The following is a 20,957-nucleotide window of genomic DNA, read 5'->3' on the forward strand; positions in this document are numbered from 1 at the left end:
ACAGAATTGTTTTGATGCGAAGTGATCGCTGATCATGAAGTAATGCTTGCAAGGCGTTTCTCTCTCTCTCTCTCTCTCTCTCGTGATAATATGCATGCATCTGAACACAGAGATTCAGACCCAGGGAATTTAATAACCCAGCATGCTGTACAGTGCTGTCAGAAACAGACTTGTTTTCATCTGAAGAGATCGATGAAACCATGCAGCTTAATGGCTCGAGGTGCCAGTCTGACTCAATTCCAAAAGTGGTTTAAACCCCTATGATTACATCAACCTCCTAGAAGCTTGATGGACTCTGCCAATTAGCCAGGACCGACAACGATCTCGGTGTCCTCCAAGTTGGACATGTTACATCTCCCAGAAAACAAATTCCAGCTGAATCGGTGCTATAAACACAATGAACAACATTCGTTTCCACACCCTTGAAATGTTGACTTGAGTTCACAGTAATATTCCTTCAAAGGTAATAAATAACAAACATGACATGATATTTTTGTATGAAGCTTTATGATTTCCACTATATGTGATTTTTAAAAATATTTAATACATGTTGGCTCTACAATTTTGCTGCACTGACCTTGAAATACACTACAACTACTGCTGCAGGTGTGCGCTTGTACTTTGTTACAAAAGGTGTAACAAAGTACAAAGGTGTACTTTGTTACACCTTTTAAACAAAGGTGTTTAATTTGACATGCTAAAAGTCTGTGTAAAGCATTTCACAAAGCAATTGATATACAAGACAGGAAATGAGAGATTGCTGCTATTTCATCATAATACATATTTTCCCTGGGGACCTTGTATGAATATCTGGTTTTAAAATATTACATGAAGGTTGGCACCTCCTACGACACAGTGTCCATATTATTACAGCGAGGCTTTTTAAAAATCAGTCAATGGGGATAAGTGTGGCTTCAAAGGGACAACCGATAGTGCCTCAAGCACAAGCTTATTTCCCACTGGCGGTGATTACAGTGACGGATTTCATTCATAGCACCCAGGAAATTATGAACGCAAAGCGAAGGATAATGGATGTAATTATAGCCCCCCGTTTGTGAAATTGCAGCGGTGCCCAGCGAACGCGTCACGATCGGCACTTGCACTTTGACCCTCGGGGTGGGGGGTGGGGTGGGGGGGTGAGGAATGGATAGCCGTTCCGAACTGCCTGCATTAGCATTGTGAGTCGCTCTCCTCTCTCCGCACCCCACACGCAGCCTTTGCCGTTGCGCATGTACGGCTGGTCGCCACCTGCGTCCCATTTCGCCCCGTGACCTCACACACACACTCAGCTGTGTCTCACAGGCAGTAATTACAGCCCTGCTCTCGTTACTGGTGCCCCCCCCCCCCCCCCCGATGCTATCAGCACTGCATTATGACATCAGGAGAGTCTCCTCCACACACATCCCTGTTCATTATTCACTCCAAATATCCAGCATAATATGTCAGCCCAATGAACAATGGGGGGAGTCGGTGGCATCAGCTGAAACACTGTTATTATTTTCACTCTCTCTCTCTCTCTCTCTCGAGTACAGCACGTACCCAGGATGGGAATTCATTCATTGTACATTCATTCATTAAGAGGGTGGGGGCTTAAAACCAGAAAGGTTTTTTTTTTTTGTGCCTTCGTACTTGTGTGTTTTTCCTATTGATTTGCCTGTGTGTTGTTTTCTGTTGCAGTATGTTTAGACCTTTAGCTTTCAAAAAAAAATGACGGGCTCAGTTTCGGGTCAGATGCTGTGTTTGATGGAAGCTTGACCTCTGACCTCTGACCTCTGACCTGTGGCCTGTTGCAGGTGGGGCCGGCGGGCTCTCAGTTCGGGCTGCTGGCCTGCCTGTTCGTGGAGCTGTTTCAGGGCTGGCAGATGCTGGAGAAGCCCTGGAAGGCCTTCCTGAAGCTGGTGGGCATCGTGCTCTTCCTCTTCATGTGCGGCATGCTGCCCTGGATCGACAACATCGCCCACATCTTCGGCTTCCTCGGCGGCCTGCTGCTGTCCTTCGCCTTCCTGCCCTACGTCACCTTCGGCACCTTCGACAAGTACCGCAAGCGCTTCCTCATCCTGCTCTCCCTGCTGGTCTACCTGGGCCTGCTGTCCTCCCTGGTGGTCTGGTTTTACATTTACCCCATCCACTGGCACTGGCTGGAGCACCTCACCTGCCTGCCCTTCACCAGCAAGTTCTGCGAGAAGTACGACATCGACCACGTCGTGCACTAGCGCCCCGGACGCCCGTCAGGAGACCAGCGGCGCCGCGGTCTGAGATGCAGGCGCGAAAGGGAAGAAGGCGCCTGTGGCTGGGCTGTTAACGCACAGTCATCATGGGTGCCCGTGCTAGGACTTCCGACTTCATCGAATGAGCCACCGTGACGTGACACTAGTTTAAGAGGCTGAACGCCCGCACGCGGTACGACCGCAGGGGGGCCAGCGCGTCCGGAGAGGCAGCGCGTCCTTTTGTGGGCTGCCGAGCTTCTGTCTGAAGGACTCCAGCCAGCCGCACGCTGTGTTTTGTTTGGTTTGCGTAGATTCCCGCAACTCCTGCAGAATCCTGAAGGGAACGTACGTCGCCAATGTCCGAGTCTCCTCTTCGTTCTGTTTCACGGGGCTGGTGGTGCCAGTGACGTTTCTGGTTTTTGTTCCGCCTGAGCCTGAGCCTGACCCTGACCTCGAGAGGTTGATGGATTGGTTAAAAGTCTGAGCCTGGGTATTCTGAAAGATAAAATGCTGAGTGCCTCCAGTTCATGGTCACCTGCATGCACTATTAAACCTGATTTCATTATATTGAATCCAGGTATGTAGTTATAGGCAGAGGTGGAAAATCCAGGTTCAGAAATTAAAAAGCCCTCCCCAGTATTTTTTCTTCCATCATTTGCTACTTAGCGCAGTTCTTCAGCCAGGAGGCAGGCCTAATCAATGAAATCAGCTGGGCTGAGTTCATGGGTGGAAGAAACACACGGCAGGACTTTTACTTTCTGACTTTCTGGACTTTCCGCTCCTGCTCATAGGTTTGGCTGGAGCAAAAACCAGGACCATCTCTGGCACTCCGGAGCCAGGGTTGCCTACCCACCCCTGCTCTATTTTCGTGCTTTAAAAAAATAAAATAAAAAAACACTGGATTTTCAATCATTTTTAACACTAAACACTTTTTTCTATGTTTTTCCATTCGTTTTTGGTCTTTGCATTTCCAGAATTACCAACAAAGGCTGGTTCGAACTCAACAATCTTGTATGTTGAATCAAAACAAAATCATGTTGGGTTAGCTTAGGGTTTTTGTTATAATTATTATTTTTTAATTTTTTTGCTGAGATATAAACATGTTATTAAGCATGATCATAAGATGATTAATGTGTACTTTTAATAACCTTCGTCATAAATGCTTAAGATGAAAACAATCATGAGATTTTGTTGCTTATTACTTTTATAACAGTGTCTGTGGTCTCAAGAAACATAGGAAGAGAAGCTGATGAATGTCTCCTAAACTGTCACTTCTTACATGTTAGACTCAGAGTGCGCCATTTTTGTGCGACTCGCGGACTGACTGAACGACTGTTTAAAACCATTTCCTCCCTCATTTGTTTTTATTTTGACTCCCCTTTCAATATCTGAGAGGGTGAAACAGGGATATTTCCATCAACCGCATGGTTTATGCTGGACAGCGCTCCAGGGTGTTAGCATCTGCTTAAGACTGACGTGTTTACGTTACCACCCAATATGTGTGAGCTTGATCAGCAGCTAGCCGGCTAACGTAACGTACCGCAGGAAACGTTAGTTCACGTGGAATTACAGTGAATTACGTGTTCGATATACCCACTTGAATGGATGCCATGGCTTGAGCAGAAAATCTTGTTGCGGTCATTCCACTACTTTTAAGTTTCGCGCGCTGATACACAGCAAGTTTCACATTGCTCGCTCCCCGTTGCGACTGTTGCTGTTGAACAGCTGAGGTGCTCGCGCGGCGCCGTCTCGCGCGTTTCCTCCTGTGCTAGCGGATTAGCGGCGTCTGGCTTAAGCGCTGAAAAAAGGTGACTGTGAAATGGATTAAACCCTAATTGAGGAGGACTGACACTGTGAGCCTTTGCGCATGGCAGTCGGACTTCACTCGCACACACTGCAGAGCAGAACACTCAAGACAGGGATTAGGTGTTTAAGGTACTGTACAGCTTCATAACTGGCGTCGAGCTCGCATTTTTTTTTTTACATGTATCTTTCTACAAAGACTTTATTACCGCGGTCCATCATCAGCACTAAGATGCAGGCTCCTGAGTTGAGCACCAGCCCCGTGCCTTTCCCTCTCTGACTGGGGAGAATGCTGTGCCTTCTGCAAATTCAATTTTGGATTTTACAATGTCAGTTGAACTCAGTTATGGTTTTCTAATGGATTTCTAGTTGTATGTTCATTGATTATATTTGTGTATTTGAAATTGGACCAAAAAATATTTATTTGAACAAAAAAGGGATGTTACTTGTTGTAGCCTAACTTTTTTTTTTCCTGAGTTGACCTTATATTTTGTGCAGGTCATTTTAATCATTGATTTGTATGAAAATAAACCACTATTTACTTTAAAATAAACCTTTTCTGCTCTTGTATTCTGCTCTTGTATTCTCCACACACAGCTCTGTCAAAACTCCAGCCATTCATCCTGATATTTCCAGTCATATGTTTATGCTTCTGCCATAGTTTCAGCTTGGTTTAACAGACCATGAAAGTATCAAATACCACCTAATTGATCAGAATTTCAAATGATTTACAGCCCAGCCAAATTACACACTGAAACACCCTCTTAGCTGCAGGTATTTTCAGAAGCAGACAGCCAGTTTTCTCAACCTGTGTGCATGTTCAGTGCCAGCAGATGAAGTTTTCCTTGTCCTTACAACATTTCACTGAGGTAAACTCCCATCTTTGGGTCACAATTCCGTTGACTGTCAACTGAATAACAAACTGCTGTCTTGGTCTGTCATTTGGAAATTTGCATGCACCTACAGCAGTAACCATCCATAACATGTCTGTCTATTCTCTAAAGGGAAATAGTCAAAGAAAATCAGAAATGTTTAAAAAATAAAGTTCTTTATTCTTCCATTTACAAAAAAAATATATAAAATGTATTTGTCTTGATTCAAGACTCGCTGGAGGTAGAGGTGGAGGATATCTACTGGAAAGGCAAGGGAAGCTTATAGGTATGTTGGATAAGGGTTATCAGGTGGAAACCATCATCAGAAAAGAACACATGGGAAAACTGATCACAGAAAAGACTGAAGTCACACTCCAGTCACTGATTTCTCTCTTCTCCATAAAATACTCAAATCCAGATTGTTCTTGCTATTCATTTTGAAGAGCTTATGAGTATAGGTCTACTGAATTTCATTTTGAACCTTGCATAGCAAACGCATACAAAATAATCCCCAGTTAATAAACAGATGCACTTGTAAGCCCTACGACGACGACTACATTGTAGCATCTACAAACTCAGACAAAATGGTCACTGTGCTTCTTTAAGCTCTCAAACTACGGTATAAACACCAGGTCTGCTTCTTGAGCTGCTTCAGTGGTGAGCACGATGTTCCTTGTGCCAGCCTTACCCATGTCCCGGTCAAAGTACAAAGAGACACGGCAAATAATCCAACTGAAGTCATTTTTTTTTTGTTGTCTGCATTTCACATGGATAATGAAAACTGCAGTGAAAAGCAAATGTTGATGAAGGAAGCAGAAAGCCATTTTGGAAAACCTGACACCCTCTGCACCCGACTTTACAGCTCAGCTGGCTACCCAGTGCTTACATACAAAAGACATGCAAACAAAAACAGCTGTGATGGGGGGGAAGGGAGGGGGAAAAAACAAAACATTTTAAAAGTCCAGTTTTTCAGGAAATCGCCCTGAGCACGTAGTCCAACCCCTGAGCTCTTCTGCCAGCACAGGCAGGCGCTCGGTGTCCTTCCTTGCTCCTTGGATCACAAGAGACCACAGTGAAAGGGGACGTGAACTTGATTCCTCTTTAATGTTTGCATTAAATACACAACAACCAGAGCAGCTACAGGAAGGGAACAGGGGGACAAAAGCTGGGTGACCCCGTGCGTCTGAAAACAAAGGCGCATACAAGGCTCGTGTATGAAAAAGCCTGGTTCTGCCCCAACTGCCTGCCTGTCCTGAGGACACACCTAACATCTACAGTATTTTAAAAAAATAATTAAAAATGTAATTTAAATTAAAAAATTATTTTTTAAAGGACATATTTTGGAGGGGGGGGGGGGAAATAAACAGAATTTTGTGCGTATAAAAAAAGATTGTTATATGATACAATAATGAAATAACTACTTTTATACCTTTAAGTATTACCCAGAGTAACGAGGATCTCTAATATTATGAATAAACTGAAGATACTTTATTATGATTGGGTGAGGAACTGGACTGCCTAGTGATGGGATAAGTTAAGCAGCATGAAGCAGCAACAAATTTAATACATGTGAAGAGCTAGGAAGAGCCATTCCTGTCTCTGTTGGGGGGTCATCTAACTTCCGTAACATCCACAAGGCATAAAGACATACTCTACTGCCCAACACCGAGAAATAGCTAGCCCCACACACACACACAAACACAAACACACATATACACTACTGTAGCCCACGGCAACAAGAAGCTGTACGTTCCCCGGACTGTACGTTCCCCAAAATTGAGTCACGGTCTCCTCCCGCTCTGTTCGCCTTGAGACGCGTGCGGATCGGGTCCCGGACGGGGGGGGGGGGGGGCGTGGCGGGGTGGTGGTGGTGGGGGGGGGGTGTCGTTCAGCAGCCGCTGTTGCGTCGCATGAAGGCGTGGCCTCGCACGGGGTAATGCATCTCGACGAAGGTCAGGGGCCCCACGGTGATGTCCGAGGGCCCCAGCACCTTGAAGCCGGATTTGTGGTAGAAGGGCACCAGGAAGTCCTCGCACATGAGCACGGCGCGGCGCACGTAGGGCAGGCAGCGCAGGTACTGCAGGTAGCGCCACATCAGGATGGAGCCCTTGCCCTGCTGCCGGAAGGTGCGGTGCACCGCCAGCACGTGGATGTGCACGGTGGTGCCGTGGGGCTTGTGCAAGGTCAGCGCATCCTTGGGGGGGGGGGGGGTTTGGGGGAGAATACAAGAGACAGTTGTTACTGTACAGGACTTAATAAAGCACTTATTTCAGTCAGTACCAGTAAAAAGAGTAAACTGCTCGTTTTAATATCCCCTTTAAAAAAAAAAACCATGGAAGTTCCGGTCAGACTTCCGCCATCGTGTTTATTTATTGTGGCTTCTGAAAATGCTGGATGTAAAAAAAAAAATTTTAAAAAAAAGGAAAACTGAAATTTGAAAAAGAAATGTTAGGTTCCTCACATCTCAAGTGTTGAATAAAAGTAAACAGGTGCCAACTGAAGTTCGGCAGTTGACTAACTTCACTAGATGAACCCCCGCATCTTGAAAAAATCATAATTACCACGTTTAGCTTATCCTGGTCCCACAGCGATCCGATGATGAAAGCCACCAGTCGCCCCTCCTCGAACCAGCCGAGGGACAGCTCGGGGCACAGAGTGAGGAAATGACGCACCTCGTCAAGGTGAAGCGGGCACTCTCCTGACACAGAAATGAACGCTAAAGGGGGGGGGGAGAGACAGAAAGACTGAATTTAACACGACAAAATTCAGCTCGATTCATATTTCTCTTTAGCTTAGCCAGAAACGTGTGCGACATCGCAGTAGCCTACACGTTCCTCTTACCGGTAGGCTGGCGCACTAAGGTGATCCCTGTATTAAACTGCGCAGGAGCTCAGTTTCTTGGGGGCATGGCTGAAGGTCCAAATGGGTCTTTCGGAATTTAGCCGAAGAACCCCCTGAATTATTGTTTTGCGCGGAGACGGTTGAAGCTCAAGGGGGCCATGCATTTACGTCGACTTTATGCAGGAAACATTAAACATTTCGGCATATTAATAAACGTGAACGGAACACCTGACGGGCAAGGATTTAAAAACCGTTTTCGCTACATTATCATGCCGTTACCCGACATTTTAGATAGAGCAATATAGCCTATATTTGATCATCACATATGCTAATAATTAATTTGTACAGTAATATATAGTGAGGTAATCTATAGGATATGTACGTATACGATTAAAGGTTTCTGTTTTAAAATAGCCCAAACGATTATACGCTGATAAATAAAAAATAAAAACAGGTTAAAGCGGCACGCCAGTCAATATTAAATCCAAACTACTTCGGCTGCAGAACGCTAGTGAAACTATAACGTAGGTAATTTCCTGTAGCAGTTTAAGAAAGACTATCCACAACGGTTGTTTGATTATTTATACTTAAACATTTGTCAAATACTAAAAATACACTTAATATGCTTTAATAAAACTTACTTTGCAATGTAGGACAATGTTTCGCGTTAAATTTAGAAATAGAAAAAGAACTTTAAAAAAAGTTTTTACACAATTTCGGTTCAAATGAACCATTAACGGCAGAACTACTTGTTTATGGCTATAGGGCAGCGGTGTTCAAACTTGTTCCCAGGGGACCCTGTATGCTGAGTTTCGTTCCAACCATAATTGCAATACCAGAATTTTAACAAGCTGTGAATTTTCTTAATACGCTTTTCATGTTGAGGGACTTACCCTCTTAAACCCCGTATTATACCTGAAATGGCTACGCATTCCATGAATAAAAATCCTAGGTCATTCACACTGTGCTATATTGCAGAGATTTATAACTGATCAAAATCTGGGATTGCTGTTGTTGCCGGAATGAAAACCAGTATTCACAGATGACCAGGTCGGAATTTGAAATCAACAGCTAAGGGGCAGGAGTCTGCAACCATAATCCTGGAGAGCAGGTTTCTGTTGTTTCTCTGCATTAACTAATCAATTAGAGCAGTTGATGACAGTCAAACTGGCTACTTGGGTCTGAATTGGGTGCCGATTTAAAGGTGCAAACAGTAACCAGATCTAAGTGGCTCTCCAGGACCAGGGTTTCAGACACCTGCTACAGGGCTCTAACAAACAGCAAACCACATTATTAGCATTATTAAAAGCATGCCTTCGTCTGCAATAGCTTGTAAATATCTATATCCGCATTTGGTTAAACAAACAAACAAACAAACAGCAAAAAGTTCGATATCAATTAAGGACAAAAAAAAAAGTTATTTTTGATAGAACGTCCAGTTGCTTACCTTCCCTCTCGATTTCGAACACGCTGATAGCGTCCTCTGGGCTAAGCGAGCGGAACTCGCTAGCCGGGAGTGTGTGCCGGCGCTGGCGGCCGGGCTTGAGGAAAGGCAGAGCGCTCACCACTGACATTTTTTGTGAAAATTCCTTCCCAACACAGAAATATATATATTTTTTGTCGTTTAGAGTTTAACTTTATGCTTTATTATTTTCTTTTAGGAAGTTTTTACGCTCTTGTTCCGGCGCTTCTAGTCATCAAAGGCAGTGCGTAAAACCAAGTGGGGTCAGAGACAGCCTGTCTAGCTTATTTATACTGTTGTCTCCTAGCGATTTGCCCGTAAGTACCATTAGTCACTGGCCCACAACAGGTTGCACAAGAGTAGTGCAGGCGTCAGACAAAAACATATTTGCATAAATTGTTTAATGGTGTTTGGAATTGCATATTTCACAGCGAGAGGGGGAGGGAGGGTGGACGTGGTCTGTAATTAACCAAAAACTCGTAGTCGTTTTATTCACTGTTATTATTTTCTTGGGATATTTCCAGCTGGGCTATTACAGACAAGCTAACTTATTGGCTCGAAGTCGTCCAGCGGAACATATGCTTGCTATGATATGAAATGTCCGGCACTACTAAAAACAGTTTAGGGAAGTTATAGAAACGCAACCATTTAAATTTCATAAGCAATGTTTAATGTAAGAAAATACAATGCTTTACAAAAACTATTCTGACCCTTCAGACGCTTTTCGTCAACAGGGACTGGGCATCTTGTTAAAACTGGGAAGGAAGAATGGATGGACCCAAATGCAGGGAAATACTGCTTTATCCTTCTATAACAAGACTGAGATCCTCACTATCCGTTCAAGGCCAAAGCAACACTGGAGTTGCTCAAGAGCAAAAAAGGTTTATGTCCTGGCCTGGCCAAAGTCCTGATCTCAATCCTATCAAGAATTTGTGGCACAAATTTGTGGGAGAATTGCAGTCCAGAAGCGTCATCCTACCAAACTTAAAAAATCTGGAGCAAATCTGCGAAGAATGGACAAAACTCACTCTCCAGCGGGTGCAGTAGATAACTACTCCAGAAGACTAAACTCTAAACAAGAGTAAACACTAAACACATTTTGAAAATTATTTCATCTCTTTGATGAAAAAAATGTATCAAACACTTGTAGAAGGGAGTCAAACTGGGACCCAGAAAAGGCTGGTATTTGAATGAGCCTGGGGGCTGGGACTCTGGATGAGCAGGCCATTGGGTCTCTGGAATGTTACCCTCTGGACAAGACTGAGAACTAGTTTCTTTGTCTATGGTTGTGGGTGTGTGTGTTTTGGGGCCATTAAGGGTGAAAAGATCATCAGGCCTCTGGCAAAATGGTGGGGCAACTACTCTTGACAGTACCACAGTGCCCTTATGTGGGCCCCTCTGCCACTACACTTTTTATTTCTTTTCTGGATCTGGACTCTAAACCGTCTGTTTCTAATATTGACAAACCTCGTAAAACCTTACAAACCATGCACGTTTTCATTATTTAACAAAAGGGTATTTTCATGACAACTGCACCATAATATTACATCCCCTTGACATGTTTGGTATGGACGTATTCAGGGAAATTTAAGAAATTGAATGAAATATGTTTCATACCTAATAAAATTTAATAAAACATAGTTTCAGAAACGCGACGCGTTCGCATCTGGTGGAGACGACGTCGCCCGCTGCCGTTGTAATAACAGTACTTCAACTACGCTTCAGTTACGCGCGTAATACGCGCGTAGTGCACTCGCGGTCGATACGTTCATTCATATTGAACCAATTACCATAAGAATTAAGTACTCGCGAAAGACCCTACTTTAGGAAGAGTTTCAGCAGATTTTGTCATCCTTGAGTTCGGAAGCTTAACAAAAAAAAAATATTAAGGAAGCCAAAAGATTATCAAATGAATTGTCTGTATTTTCAAGTGAATTGAGGCCTATGGTGACTGCTTCGTAATGGGTAGAGGAAGTTGGACCTGAGAGGGTGGTCATCTTTTCTGGCTTCGTATGCAGCATTAATGAGTGTGGAGTGTCTTTTAATTCCAATTGCAGACAGGATGTTTTTATTTGAGATCCTTCAGTCACTGTTCTGAATCCAAAGATTAGGACCAGTTGTTGGGTTTGTGAGGATACCTGCTCACGGTGGAGTTCTGGGGGAATGGGGAAGCAGATGAAATAGCAAAATAAGGCATTGAAGACAGACAGTATACAGATGGATGCAAAAATCAGTAAAGCAGAGGTTAAAGAAGTAGTTTAATATAAAACTAAAAATAGTTGGCGAGAAGAATGGATCAGGGAAAGTAAGGGTAGTCATTAATCCTTTGGTGGGGAATACAAGACCTGGAGGGGGGAACAGGAAGAAGGACAATGTGATCGCCTGATTAAGGTTAGGACTAAATGTCTAAATGTTCCTCTTTTCTTGATGAATAAACATGCAGACAGAAGATTCTCTTATTTTGGGTAACAATAAACAGTAATTCATGTAGTCTGCAGTTGCAATAAATATCTCAGACTGAGAGTAAGATTAAGAAGCCAATCTGCTTGAAGTGGTGGCAAAACTAAATTTAAACACTGTTGACTACGAGCAGGAGACAAACATATAACATTTCAATTAGAATATTTAAATTCAACAGGTTTGACTTTGACTTTTTGAACTGCCATAAAATTTTTAAAAAAGATGAGTGAAGTAGTCACCACAAAGTTTCTACAAGCACGCTATGCCACGATCAAAGGAAATTCCTGAAGTTCTTGAAATATATCCATCTGGAAAGGGTTACAAAGCCATTTCTAAGGCTCCGCAAGAGCCATTATCTACAGATGTAGAACACTTGGAGCAGTGGTGAACTTTCCCAGGAGTGGCCAGCCTGGAAAAATTTATCCAAGGATGCAGCAACAATTCATCCTGGAAGTCACAAAAGATCCCAGAAGAACATCCAAATAAGTGCAGGCCTCTCTAGCCTTGGCTAAGGTCAGTGTTCATGACTCCACAATAAGTAAGAGATTGGGCAAAAGTGGGATTCATGGAAGAGCAGCAAGGTGCCACTGCTAACCAAGAGAAATATCAATGCTCAGCTGACATTTGTAAAAAAAAAAAAGCACCTGGACGGTCCTCAAGCCTTTTTGGAAAATGTTCTATGGACAGATGACTTGAAAGTGGAACTTTCTGGGCAACATGGATAATCCCATTATGTTTGGCCTAAAGCAAATACAGCTTTAAGTTTTTGCAGAAAGAACATCATGCCAACAGTCAAACATGGTGGTGGTAGTGTGATGGTGTTGGGATGCTTTGCTGCCTTGAGAACTGGATGACTTGGCATTATTGAAGGAACCATGAATCCTGCTTTGTACCAGAAAATTCTTAAAGAGAATGTCCAGTTATCTGGCCAGGAGCTGAAGCTGAAGTGTAATCAGGTTATTCAGCAAGACAATGATTCAAAACACAAAAGCAAGACATTTTAATTGCAGAAGATAAACAAAATGAAAGTTTTCGAGTAGCCTAGTCAAAGTCCTGACTTGATCCCAAATAGAGATGTTGTTGCAGGACCTGAAACAAGCAGTTCATGCTCTAAAACGTACCATTTTGCCAGAATTAAAACTGGTCTACAAAGAAGAGTGGGCTAAAATTCCTTCACAACAATGTGAAAGACTGATATCAAATTATAGGAAGCATTTGGTTGTAGTTATTGCTGCTAAAGGTGATGCAACCAGTTATGAAGTTTAAGGAGTCAATCACATAAGCAATATGGGTGTTTTATAACCTTTTTCATTAAATGATTGAAATAATTTTTCAAATGTGTTTCGTATTCACTCAGGTTCCCTTTGTCTAATAGCTGAAGTCAGATATACCATGAACTCCAGGAAATCATGGCTCCAAAAATTTTTCTGTTTTGGGCATACAGTAGCCTACCATAAAAAATATTTCCCCCCCTTCCTGATTCACTCAGATATTGCATATGAGCATATAATGGTTTCAGATCTTTAGACAAAATGTAACATAAATAAATTAATCCGTCGTAAACCATTTCATCAGTATTCCAATACTGACACCATGTGGCCAAATATTAGCTTTGTGCAAAATAATTCCCATTTTGCTGCGCCATGTGAACGGGCTCATGTCAAATGTAGGATGTTTTTCGTTAAGACTGCAACTAGTAGTTCAAAAGTTAATCAAGCTTAAAAATGATGTTATAGGCTAGTCACCACTCAATATAGACACTGAATGTTAATGTATCATTCATACATTGTGTTTAACAGAACCCGATAAGATAATAGTCATGCCTTAATGCATTGTAGCTTATGTGGACATTTAAAGTCAGCTGTTGCATTATGAAATAAAACGGTAATGTGTAACTGAAACGGAAAATAAATAGGTGACATGTCACATGTACTTGGTAGGCTACACTACAGCTAGATAGCTAGCACGCTAGCTACATGCGCTGTGGTCACATATCTGAACAAGCAGCTTGCTACTTTTCTGCCGCCGAAACGATACGCAGCGCTTACGTGTCGACGTAAACACGTGCGGGTGCCTGGTTACAGGTTTCTCTTTCTATTTTTTCTTCCCCATCCCTCTCGCTCTTTCTCATTCCCTGACAACAGCAACGATGGCGGAGCCCGTAGCATCGGGAGTATCGGCAACAGACGCAGCATCCTCATCTCCCACCCCAGCCCTTTCTCCGGCAGTCAGTCCGGGTTCCGAGCCTCCCTCCATGGCGCTATCTCCCTCCGCAGGCGGCTCACAGCGACTCCTTTTCTCTCATGATCTGGTGTCCGGTCGGTATCGTGGTTCGGTCCGGTTCGGCCTTGTCAGAATGATCCACGGCGAGGAGGATTTTGATTCCGATTCGGACCTCGATGGTGATGGCGGAGGTGGAGGTGGCGGCGGCGGGGGAGGTGGTGGTATCGCTGGCAGCTCTGACACCGAGAGTGGGGCGGCTGACGCTCGGGCTCGGCCTCTCGGAAGAGGCTATGTTCGGGTGCAGTGGTACCCTGAAGGAGGAAAGCAAGACATTCGGGAAACGAAGGTAGTTCGCCTATTCTATTGATTGAGTTATCGACAGGAGCTGGTCAGACATTGGTATAGCTAGCAAGTCCAATAAGTGGCGAGATCTCATTGTTTCCCTGGAAATCTGTTCCTGGATATACAGGTTGCTTGCAGGCTAGCTGGCTAAATCAGTACCTAGCAAGCCACAATGATATGATGTCAGAGTAGGAAAGCTAACTGATTACATTTTGACTTTGAGTATTTAGAGCCCCAGTAAAGCTAACGTTTGTTTTGTTGCAATGGCAGAAACGTGCAGTTATGGTCCCAGTTTGTTAGCTAACGTTAAACGAAGTCAAATTGGCCTGTTCATAATGGGAGCTTTGCCTATCGGTTAGCTGGCTAATTCAACGCACGCCTGTCGTATGAACATTTTGAATGGGTGGATAGATGAATGAATGGGTGGACTGACTGGTATTGGAAGTGGGACTGAATGGCCCTTTGTTAAATTGTCTACTCATGCACATTATTGGCGGACCATGTCAATTGAAAATGGAAATATACAGACTAGCTGGTCAAATAACTAGCGTGTTAGCTTTATCTAAGATTATAGACTGCAGCAGATTGTTTGTTGCTACTTTGCTAGCTAGCGATCGTAGCTAGCCAGCTTGCTATTGTGAGGATGATTCGCGTATCAAGCTCATCATAATGCAACAGGACTGAACGGCCAGTTTCATTTAGCTACAGTAAAATGCTCATTCGGTTTTCTAATGTTATCATTAATGTTGACTGAGGTGTCAGGGCGGCTAGCTACGTCTTGCAGGAACGCCAAGTTTTACGCGAATAAAGTCGCAAGCTAGCTAATTGAGCTATTAGCCTTATTCAGAATCTGAGCAGCTGCTGCTGTTAGCATATTTCCTTTAAACTGTCAAGCAATTGTCAAAACTGAACCTTAGTTCTACTGAAGTACTGTATCGTAAGTTGTTCCCGTGTCATTGTTATTTTTCCAACGATAAATGCTTTAGGGAGGGAAATAAAATAAATTTGAACCGCTTGCTAACTGGGTTTTGAGGGGGTGCAGTCCAATGCTCTGACATCTTCCCAGATTTAAGAACAATGGTTGCAAGTCAGTGCGGTGGGAACGCTAGCGGTGTCTTTGCTAATACAGTGGCGATATTGACATAAATGTGCTCTGCAGCGGTGGGGAGGGGGAATCAGCGAGGACACTGGACACGTTTATAAAACAACCTGCCTGGTTCTAGAAGATGCTCTTTAAAAAAAAAATCTGCATTGTGTTGTTCTTTGTCTTGTGTGGTAAATGTGAAAAGTTCTAGTTGATTGTAGTATTGTGTTGGTTGAGTTAGGTGGTCTTGGACCCTTTATGTGCGGTGAGAATAATAGCTCACTGCAGTCAGTGGTGCGTGTTTGTGGGGTGGGAGAATGGCTGGCTCTGCGGGTCTGGTGAGAGTCAGTCTATGGGTGAGACCAGCGAGTCGCGGTTTAGGCCAATATCGCCCTCTTTTGAGGCCTGTACAGAAGGGCGTCAGTGAGAGGACATGAGACGTCATCGCCTTTATGGTTAAATCCGACTTTAATTGCTGAAGTGCTTAATTGATGTCTGAAAGATGATTTGAGTAGGTCCGAGTTCCCTATGACCAGGCCTAATTGTTGTGAACATGCTGAAGACCTTGCTATGTGTCAGCTTGTTCTATTACAATGAATGGGTCCTTTATGTGCCTATGAGCTGCGATGGTATAGTTTACAGGCATTTTATATATTTGCATATTTCTGGTAAGTTTGAATTTTTTTTTTCTTGGAATCAAAATAGACTTGTCAGTTTTCACCAGTTGAGTATGCAAAGATACCAACACAGCCCATAAAAAAATAATGTTTCAGCATACTGTTTCAGTTGCTCTTTTTGGCAAGTCATGTCTTATAGGACCACAGCAGCACTGCAATGGTGTGTAAGGAGTGAAAGAGTAAAAACAGGACAAGATTTAAACACAAAGTAAAAATAGCATACATATTGGACTGATGTGGAGCATGACCAGGACTTGTACTTTATTTGACCACATCTTTAATCGGTGGCCTTGAGCCCCTGGGAGGCCTGGCTGCATCCTGAGGTGTAACTTCTGAGTTTCCGAACTTGAACTACAAGCGGCTGCAGCCCCACTCATTTCGCTGTGTGAAAGACAACCCTATGCAGAATGATAGGTAACACGTATGGTACACTTGCTTTTACAATTCACACAAATAAACGTTGTGTAATCCGTATTAAATTCACTGGACCGTGAAACGACCCCAGGCGGTCATATCGTTCCGTGTGAGAGAGAGAGAGCTGGACAGTTGCAGCAATTGGGTCTACTTGAGATGTACTGATCAGATAAGAGCGTGAATCACCAGGCTTCCAGGAATTAATGAAAGGCTCTAGGAACCAGATTGGATGCCAGTGGACAGTAGTAGAGACCCTCTGGGATGTGGGCTACCAGACTACAGAAGAAAAAAACAAAAAATCATTTTATGTGTCTCTTAGCGAAACAGTTTGTCCTTTTCCTTTCGACCCTTCGCTCGTAGACGGTCTTCATCAGGGTCGGTGTTCGTCGGGAGACGAGAGACGTGCGGGTATCGAGGAGAGCGAGATCTCCGCAGGTGTCCACGGATGTGTGATTTATTTATCGTTGGCAGTCGGGTCAGGCCTAAATGCGGTGCTCCGCGTGTAGCTAGCGGCAGCTACCAGGTCCCGCGGCTCATTTGCAAAACGTCCACAGCCTTCGAAAAGCTGCTTCGCCGGCGCGGCGGCGTTTTTCCTGTCTGAACGTGGCTCGGGGTGCTCGCGCGGTTCAGATCCTGGCGTCTTCGAACGGTGACGCGTGGCAGACTTTCTTATCGTGGACGAAGAAAATGCAGCTGAAGAGTGGGCTCCTGGAGACCTGGGGGGGGGGGGGGTAAAAGCGAGCCTGGCTAAAGTGGGGAGAGGGCGGGCCACGCCCCTCGTGCTGAAGCGCCATTGGTCCGCAGGAGGTGGCGATCGATGAGCCGCTGGAGGGCGGGGCAGACTTTGGTCTCTCTGAGCGAAGACCCTGTTCTCTTGACGGAGTTCTCATTCCGTTGTACCCCCCCCCCCAGCCCTGTCTCTCTCCTGGAGGGGGTGTGTGGAGTCCGTGCGTGTGTGCCTCTGTGTGTGTGTGTCTGTGTGTGTTAATTACAGGCTGCAGTGTAGGCTGGGTCTGGCTGCCGACGAGCGAGATGGGGCAGATGGTAGTTATGGTAATGAAGTCTTTTTGTCCTTGGTAAGTGAGGGACGCCTCGTCCCTCTGTCCTGGAACTTCATTTTCGAGCGGCCGTTTTCACCGCTGCGTACACTCCGCTGCTGCACCTCGTTGAGCGGCCCGAGCTAGTTCGCTCCCTTTAAACGACCGTCTGCAAGGTGCGTGAATCTGTTCAGCAGGGTGCGCGCCGTCTCCGTGCTGCTGAGTTATGAGGGATTTAGGAAGACGACGCCATAACTAGGCTTGTAATCTCATCTAAACCCTGTGACCCCCTCCCCCCCCGCCCCCCGCCCCTTCCCAGCCTGTTGAGAAATGACGTGCTCTGTGCGGGGAAATATTGAACGCATCCCTCATTTTGCCGTCACCACGGCTGCGGGGAAACGTGCCGTGCTGAGCGCCTCCTCTGCGCGCGGAGCCGATTGGCGGATGCGTTCCGGGCCACGCGGGGCGCCCCGAATCCGTCTCTGTCTGCCCCTCCAGCCCCCCCCCGCCCCCGCCACCCCCCCTCCCACCTGGCTGGGCTGATTGCTCCACTCGCTTAGCGCACCGCTAGGGGAACGCAGATCCCGTGAACTGCAGGATATGTGCGGCGTCATCCCTAGCCGCTGAGATACTGGCCGGGCGCATTTACGAACAGGGCCCCTAATTAGCTCCCTAATTAGCAGCTCTTCGGAGGTGTCCCCTGGTCTTTCATGATCGCTGGCGGGGTTTTTTTTTCCCCTTCTCATTACGCCGGTGGGTTTTGTGTACTAATAATGTCCCTCTGACTGATTACGGTGGTGTTTTTTTTTTTTTTTTTGTAGTTCTGGCCCATTTTTTTTTTGGGCGTTTTCAGCTCCACGGTGGTGTTGTCGTCTCTATGGTTCTGTTTACCCTAATTATATTTTCGGAAAAAGTATACCCGAGGAACGCTGTGGGTACCAGCATGTGTGATATTGCTCTGGCACCAGGGATCCCAAGCTAACACAGAATGTTTTCACAACGTTGCTGCAGTGTTATAAGTGATGGCAAAACGTTCCAGGAACCTTTGTGCGGACATTTTGTCTTGGCCGGGATGGCAGTTCTGAGGAGTTTCATCTGCGTTTCCCCGCGCCAGACCCGCGCTGGAGCCTGAGTCGCGGTGCCAGTGGTGGGCCAGGAAGGAGGAGGGAAGTCTCTGCGGGATGAGGGGAGCGGTGAGATTGGGTGGGAGGGCAGGAGGGCGAAGGCGTGGATGGGGTGCATGCGGTCCGAAGCCTGCAGGGGGCGCTAGCCCTGTAGCAGGGCCAGACGCTGTGTGACTGCAGGGTCAGGGAGTGTGGAGGCCAGGCGCTGTGTGGCTGCAGGGTGTGCTAGCCCTGCACCAGGGCCAGACGCTGTGTGACTGCAGGGTCAGGGAGTGTGGAGGCCAGACAGGACGGTCTCTCTGCCCTCTGCCTGTCTCCACGCTCAGACCAGCCGAGCGCAGTGGTGACGTAATGAGGGAACAGTCTGCACACTCCCTCCTCATGGTAACGGATGAGCCTCTCCTCAGCGTGCACGCACACACACACACACGCACGCTTACACACGCATACACAGACACGCACGCACGCACACACACACACACACACACACACACACACGCACGCACACACACACACACACACACACACCAGACTCTGCGGTCATCAGCGTATACAGGCCTGCACTCACACCTCTGCACCTCCCGACCCTCGCTCCGCCCTCAGCAAGCGAGCTATTTAGGCGTTGACGGAGCGTCTCCCCACTCCCCACTCCCCACTCCCCTCTCCACACTCCCCACTCCACTGTCCACTCTCCACACTCTCCACTCTCCACTCTCCCCACCTCCCCTCTCCACTCTCCCCACTCCACTCCTCTCCCCACTCTCCACTCTCCACTCTCCACTCTCCACTCTCCACTCTCCCCACTCTCCACTCTCCACTCTCCACTCTCCACTCTCCACTCTCCCCCACTCCACTCTCCACACTCTCCACTCTCCACTCTCCACTCTCCACTCTCCACACTCTCCACTCCCACTCCTCCCCACTCCCCTCTCCCCACCCATCCCCTCCACTCTCCCCCACTCCCACTCTCTCCACTCTCCACTCTCCACTCTCCACTCTCCACTCTCCACTCTCCACTCTCCACTCTCCCCACTCCCCACTCCCCACTCCCCACTCTCCACTCTCCACTCTCCACTCTCCACTCTCCACTCCCTCCCCTCTCCCCTCTCCCTCTCCTCCCCTCCCCTCTCCCCTCTCCCCTCTCCTTCCTCAGGACTGCACACACCTACTCCACACAGAGGGTGACTCATCACCACAGCCTGTGCAGGGAAATCAAATCCAATTTGTGCGGAATGCTTTGCTGCTCGTTTGGATGTGTTGAGGCATAGGGCAGCAGTCTGGTTCATACGATTTTATATCTGGTTTCATGGTTTTTTTTTGGTATTGAGTATCTTGTACTGGGTGTCGGTATCTTGTTTTGCGTAGTCTTAGAGTGCTGAGTCACCAAAGGGCTTGCGTCCATCACCAACCTTCCCATAACCCCTGTAGTCTTTTAGTTTTGGAGCTGCAGGCGCCAGGTCACATGGCTAATGTCAGTCCACAGTGCACCTGTGACAGGAGGGGATTATACTGGAAGAGCTAGAATGACCCCAACCACCCCCCCCCACCCCCCCCAACAGTCCCCCTTCCCCCCCACTCTGGTCCAGTAGCCTCCAATAGAGCTCACTGCTGAATTGTAGCCATGCTGTTGTGCTGGCTGCCATACATTGTTGGCTGGTGATTTCTGGAAGCTAAAACGAGAATGTCGGGGGGTTAAAAAAATAAGGACAAAAAATGGGGAAAAAAAAGTTCCTGAAGTTCGTCATTGTTTGCCCGTGTCTCTGTCTGGCTTCAGGGAATTCAGCTTCTGTTTCTGTTTTGTCTTTGTTTTATTTTTACTCAGGTTACAGTTGGCTATATGAGAGCTGTGAACAGTGCCTCTGTTGTTTTTAGCCACAGAGAGAGAGAGCGAGAGCCTGTGTGTGTGTGTGTGTGTGTGTGTGTGTGTGTGTGTGTGTGTGTGTGTGTGTGTGTGTGTGTGTGTGTGTGTGTGTGTGTGTGTGTGTGTGTGTGTGTTTCTGAGAGAGAGGTACAGTGGGATCTCTGCAGAATTCCAGATACCCTACTCCAGCGCAGTGGTCAAATAATTCACACACACGCGTCTGGTAATTCACACAGTTGTACTCATTAATGACCTCACTGTGGTCATTTCCTGATGTGCATTTGTGTCTATTGACTGGGGGGGGGGAGGGGGGGTCATGGGTCATTAACCTTTATCACCTTCCTCCTGTTGCTCATCAAGAAAAAGAAAAAAAAGCCGGAATGAACCAATAGCGCCGACGCGGCAGAACATTAGCATTTCCCTTACGGGGGGGGGGGGGGGAGGGGCAGTGAGTGAGGAGACGTGCCGCTGGAGAGAGGCGTGCGTGTTCCCCTCGCTCGCTCATATCGATTTCCCCGCTCCGCCCCCTCGCGGGGCTGTGAGGAAGCGG

At 46.2% G+C, this 20,957-nt stretch overlaps 3 protein-coding genes across 4 annotated transcripts in view; 2 read left to right on the forward strand and 1 right to left on the reverse strand.

The window, feature by feature from the left end:
• The window catches only part of LOC135249051 (inactive rhomboid protein 2-like), a 43,269-nt gene extending 38,706 nt beyond the window's left edge, over positions 1-4,563 (forward strand). For both annotated transcript variants that reach the window (XM_064324295.1, XM_064324294.1), the window contains one exon: positions 1,794-4,563. In XM_064324295.1, the coding sequence (XP_064180365.1) occupies positions 1,794-2,213 (420 nt within the window). In that variant the 3' untranslated portion in view covers positions 2,214-4,563. The remainder of the gene's footprint in view (positions 1-1,793) is intronic.
• A 478-nt stretch (positions 4,564-5,041) lies between these two features.
• Positions 5,042-9,466, reverse strand: aanat1 (arylalkylamine N-acetyltransferase 1). Its single transcript, XM_064324299.1, has 3 exons — positions 9,171-9,466; positions 7,444-7,598; positions 5,042-7,076 (listed from the first exon to the last, which is right to left on the reverse strand). Exons 1-3 carry the CDS (start codon positions 9,295-9,297, stop codon positions 6,771-6,773), a joined length of 588 nt encoding a protein of 195 aa, XP_064180369.1. The 5' UTR covers positions 9,298-9,466; the 3' UTR covers positions 5,042-6,770.
• A 4,151-nt stretch (positions 9,467-13,617) lies between these two features.
• ube2o (ubiquitin-conjugating enzyme E2O) overlaps positions 13,618-20,957 on the forward strand; it is a 39,249-nt gene continuing 31,909 nt past the window's right edge. The window contains exon 1 of the mRNA XM_064323442.1: positions 13,618-14,214. Coding sequence (XP_064179512.1) covers positions 13,795-14,214 — 420 coding nt within the window. The 5' untranslated portion in view covers positions 13,618-13,794. The remainder of the gene's footprint in view (positions 14,215-20,957) is intronic.

The sequence above is a fragment of the Anguilla rostrata genome, chromosome 2, assembly GCF_018555375.3.
Source record: "Anguilla rostrata isolate EN2019 chromosome 2, ASM1855537v3, whole genome shotgun sequence".
In the NCBI taxonomy this organism is placed as follows: domain Eukaryota; kingdom Metazoa; phylum Chordata; class Actinopteri; order Anguilliformes; family Anguillidae; genus Anguilla; species Anguilla rostrata.

Coding starts and splice junctions, on each gene's coding strand:
- aanat1 (XM_064324299.1), bottom strand. CDS start 9,297: ATGTCAGTGGTGAGCGCTCTGCCTTTCCTCAAGCCCGGCCGCCAGCGC. Junction 7,599..9,170: donor GTTCGAAATCGAGAGGGAAG/GTAAGCAACTGG, acceptor CCCCCCCTTTAG/CGTTCATTTCTGTGTCAGGA. Junction 7,077..7,443: donor ACCAGGATAAGCTAAACGTG/GTAATTATGATT, acceptor CCCCCCCCCAAG/GATGCGCTGACCTTGCACAA.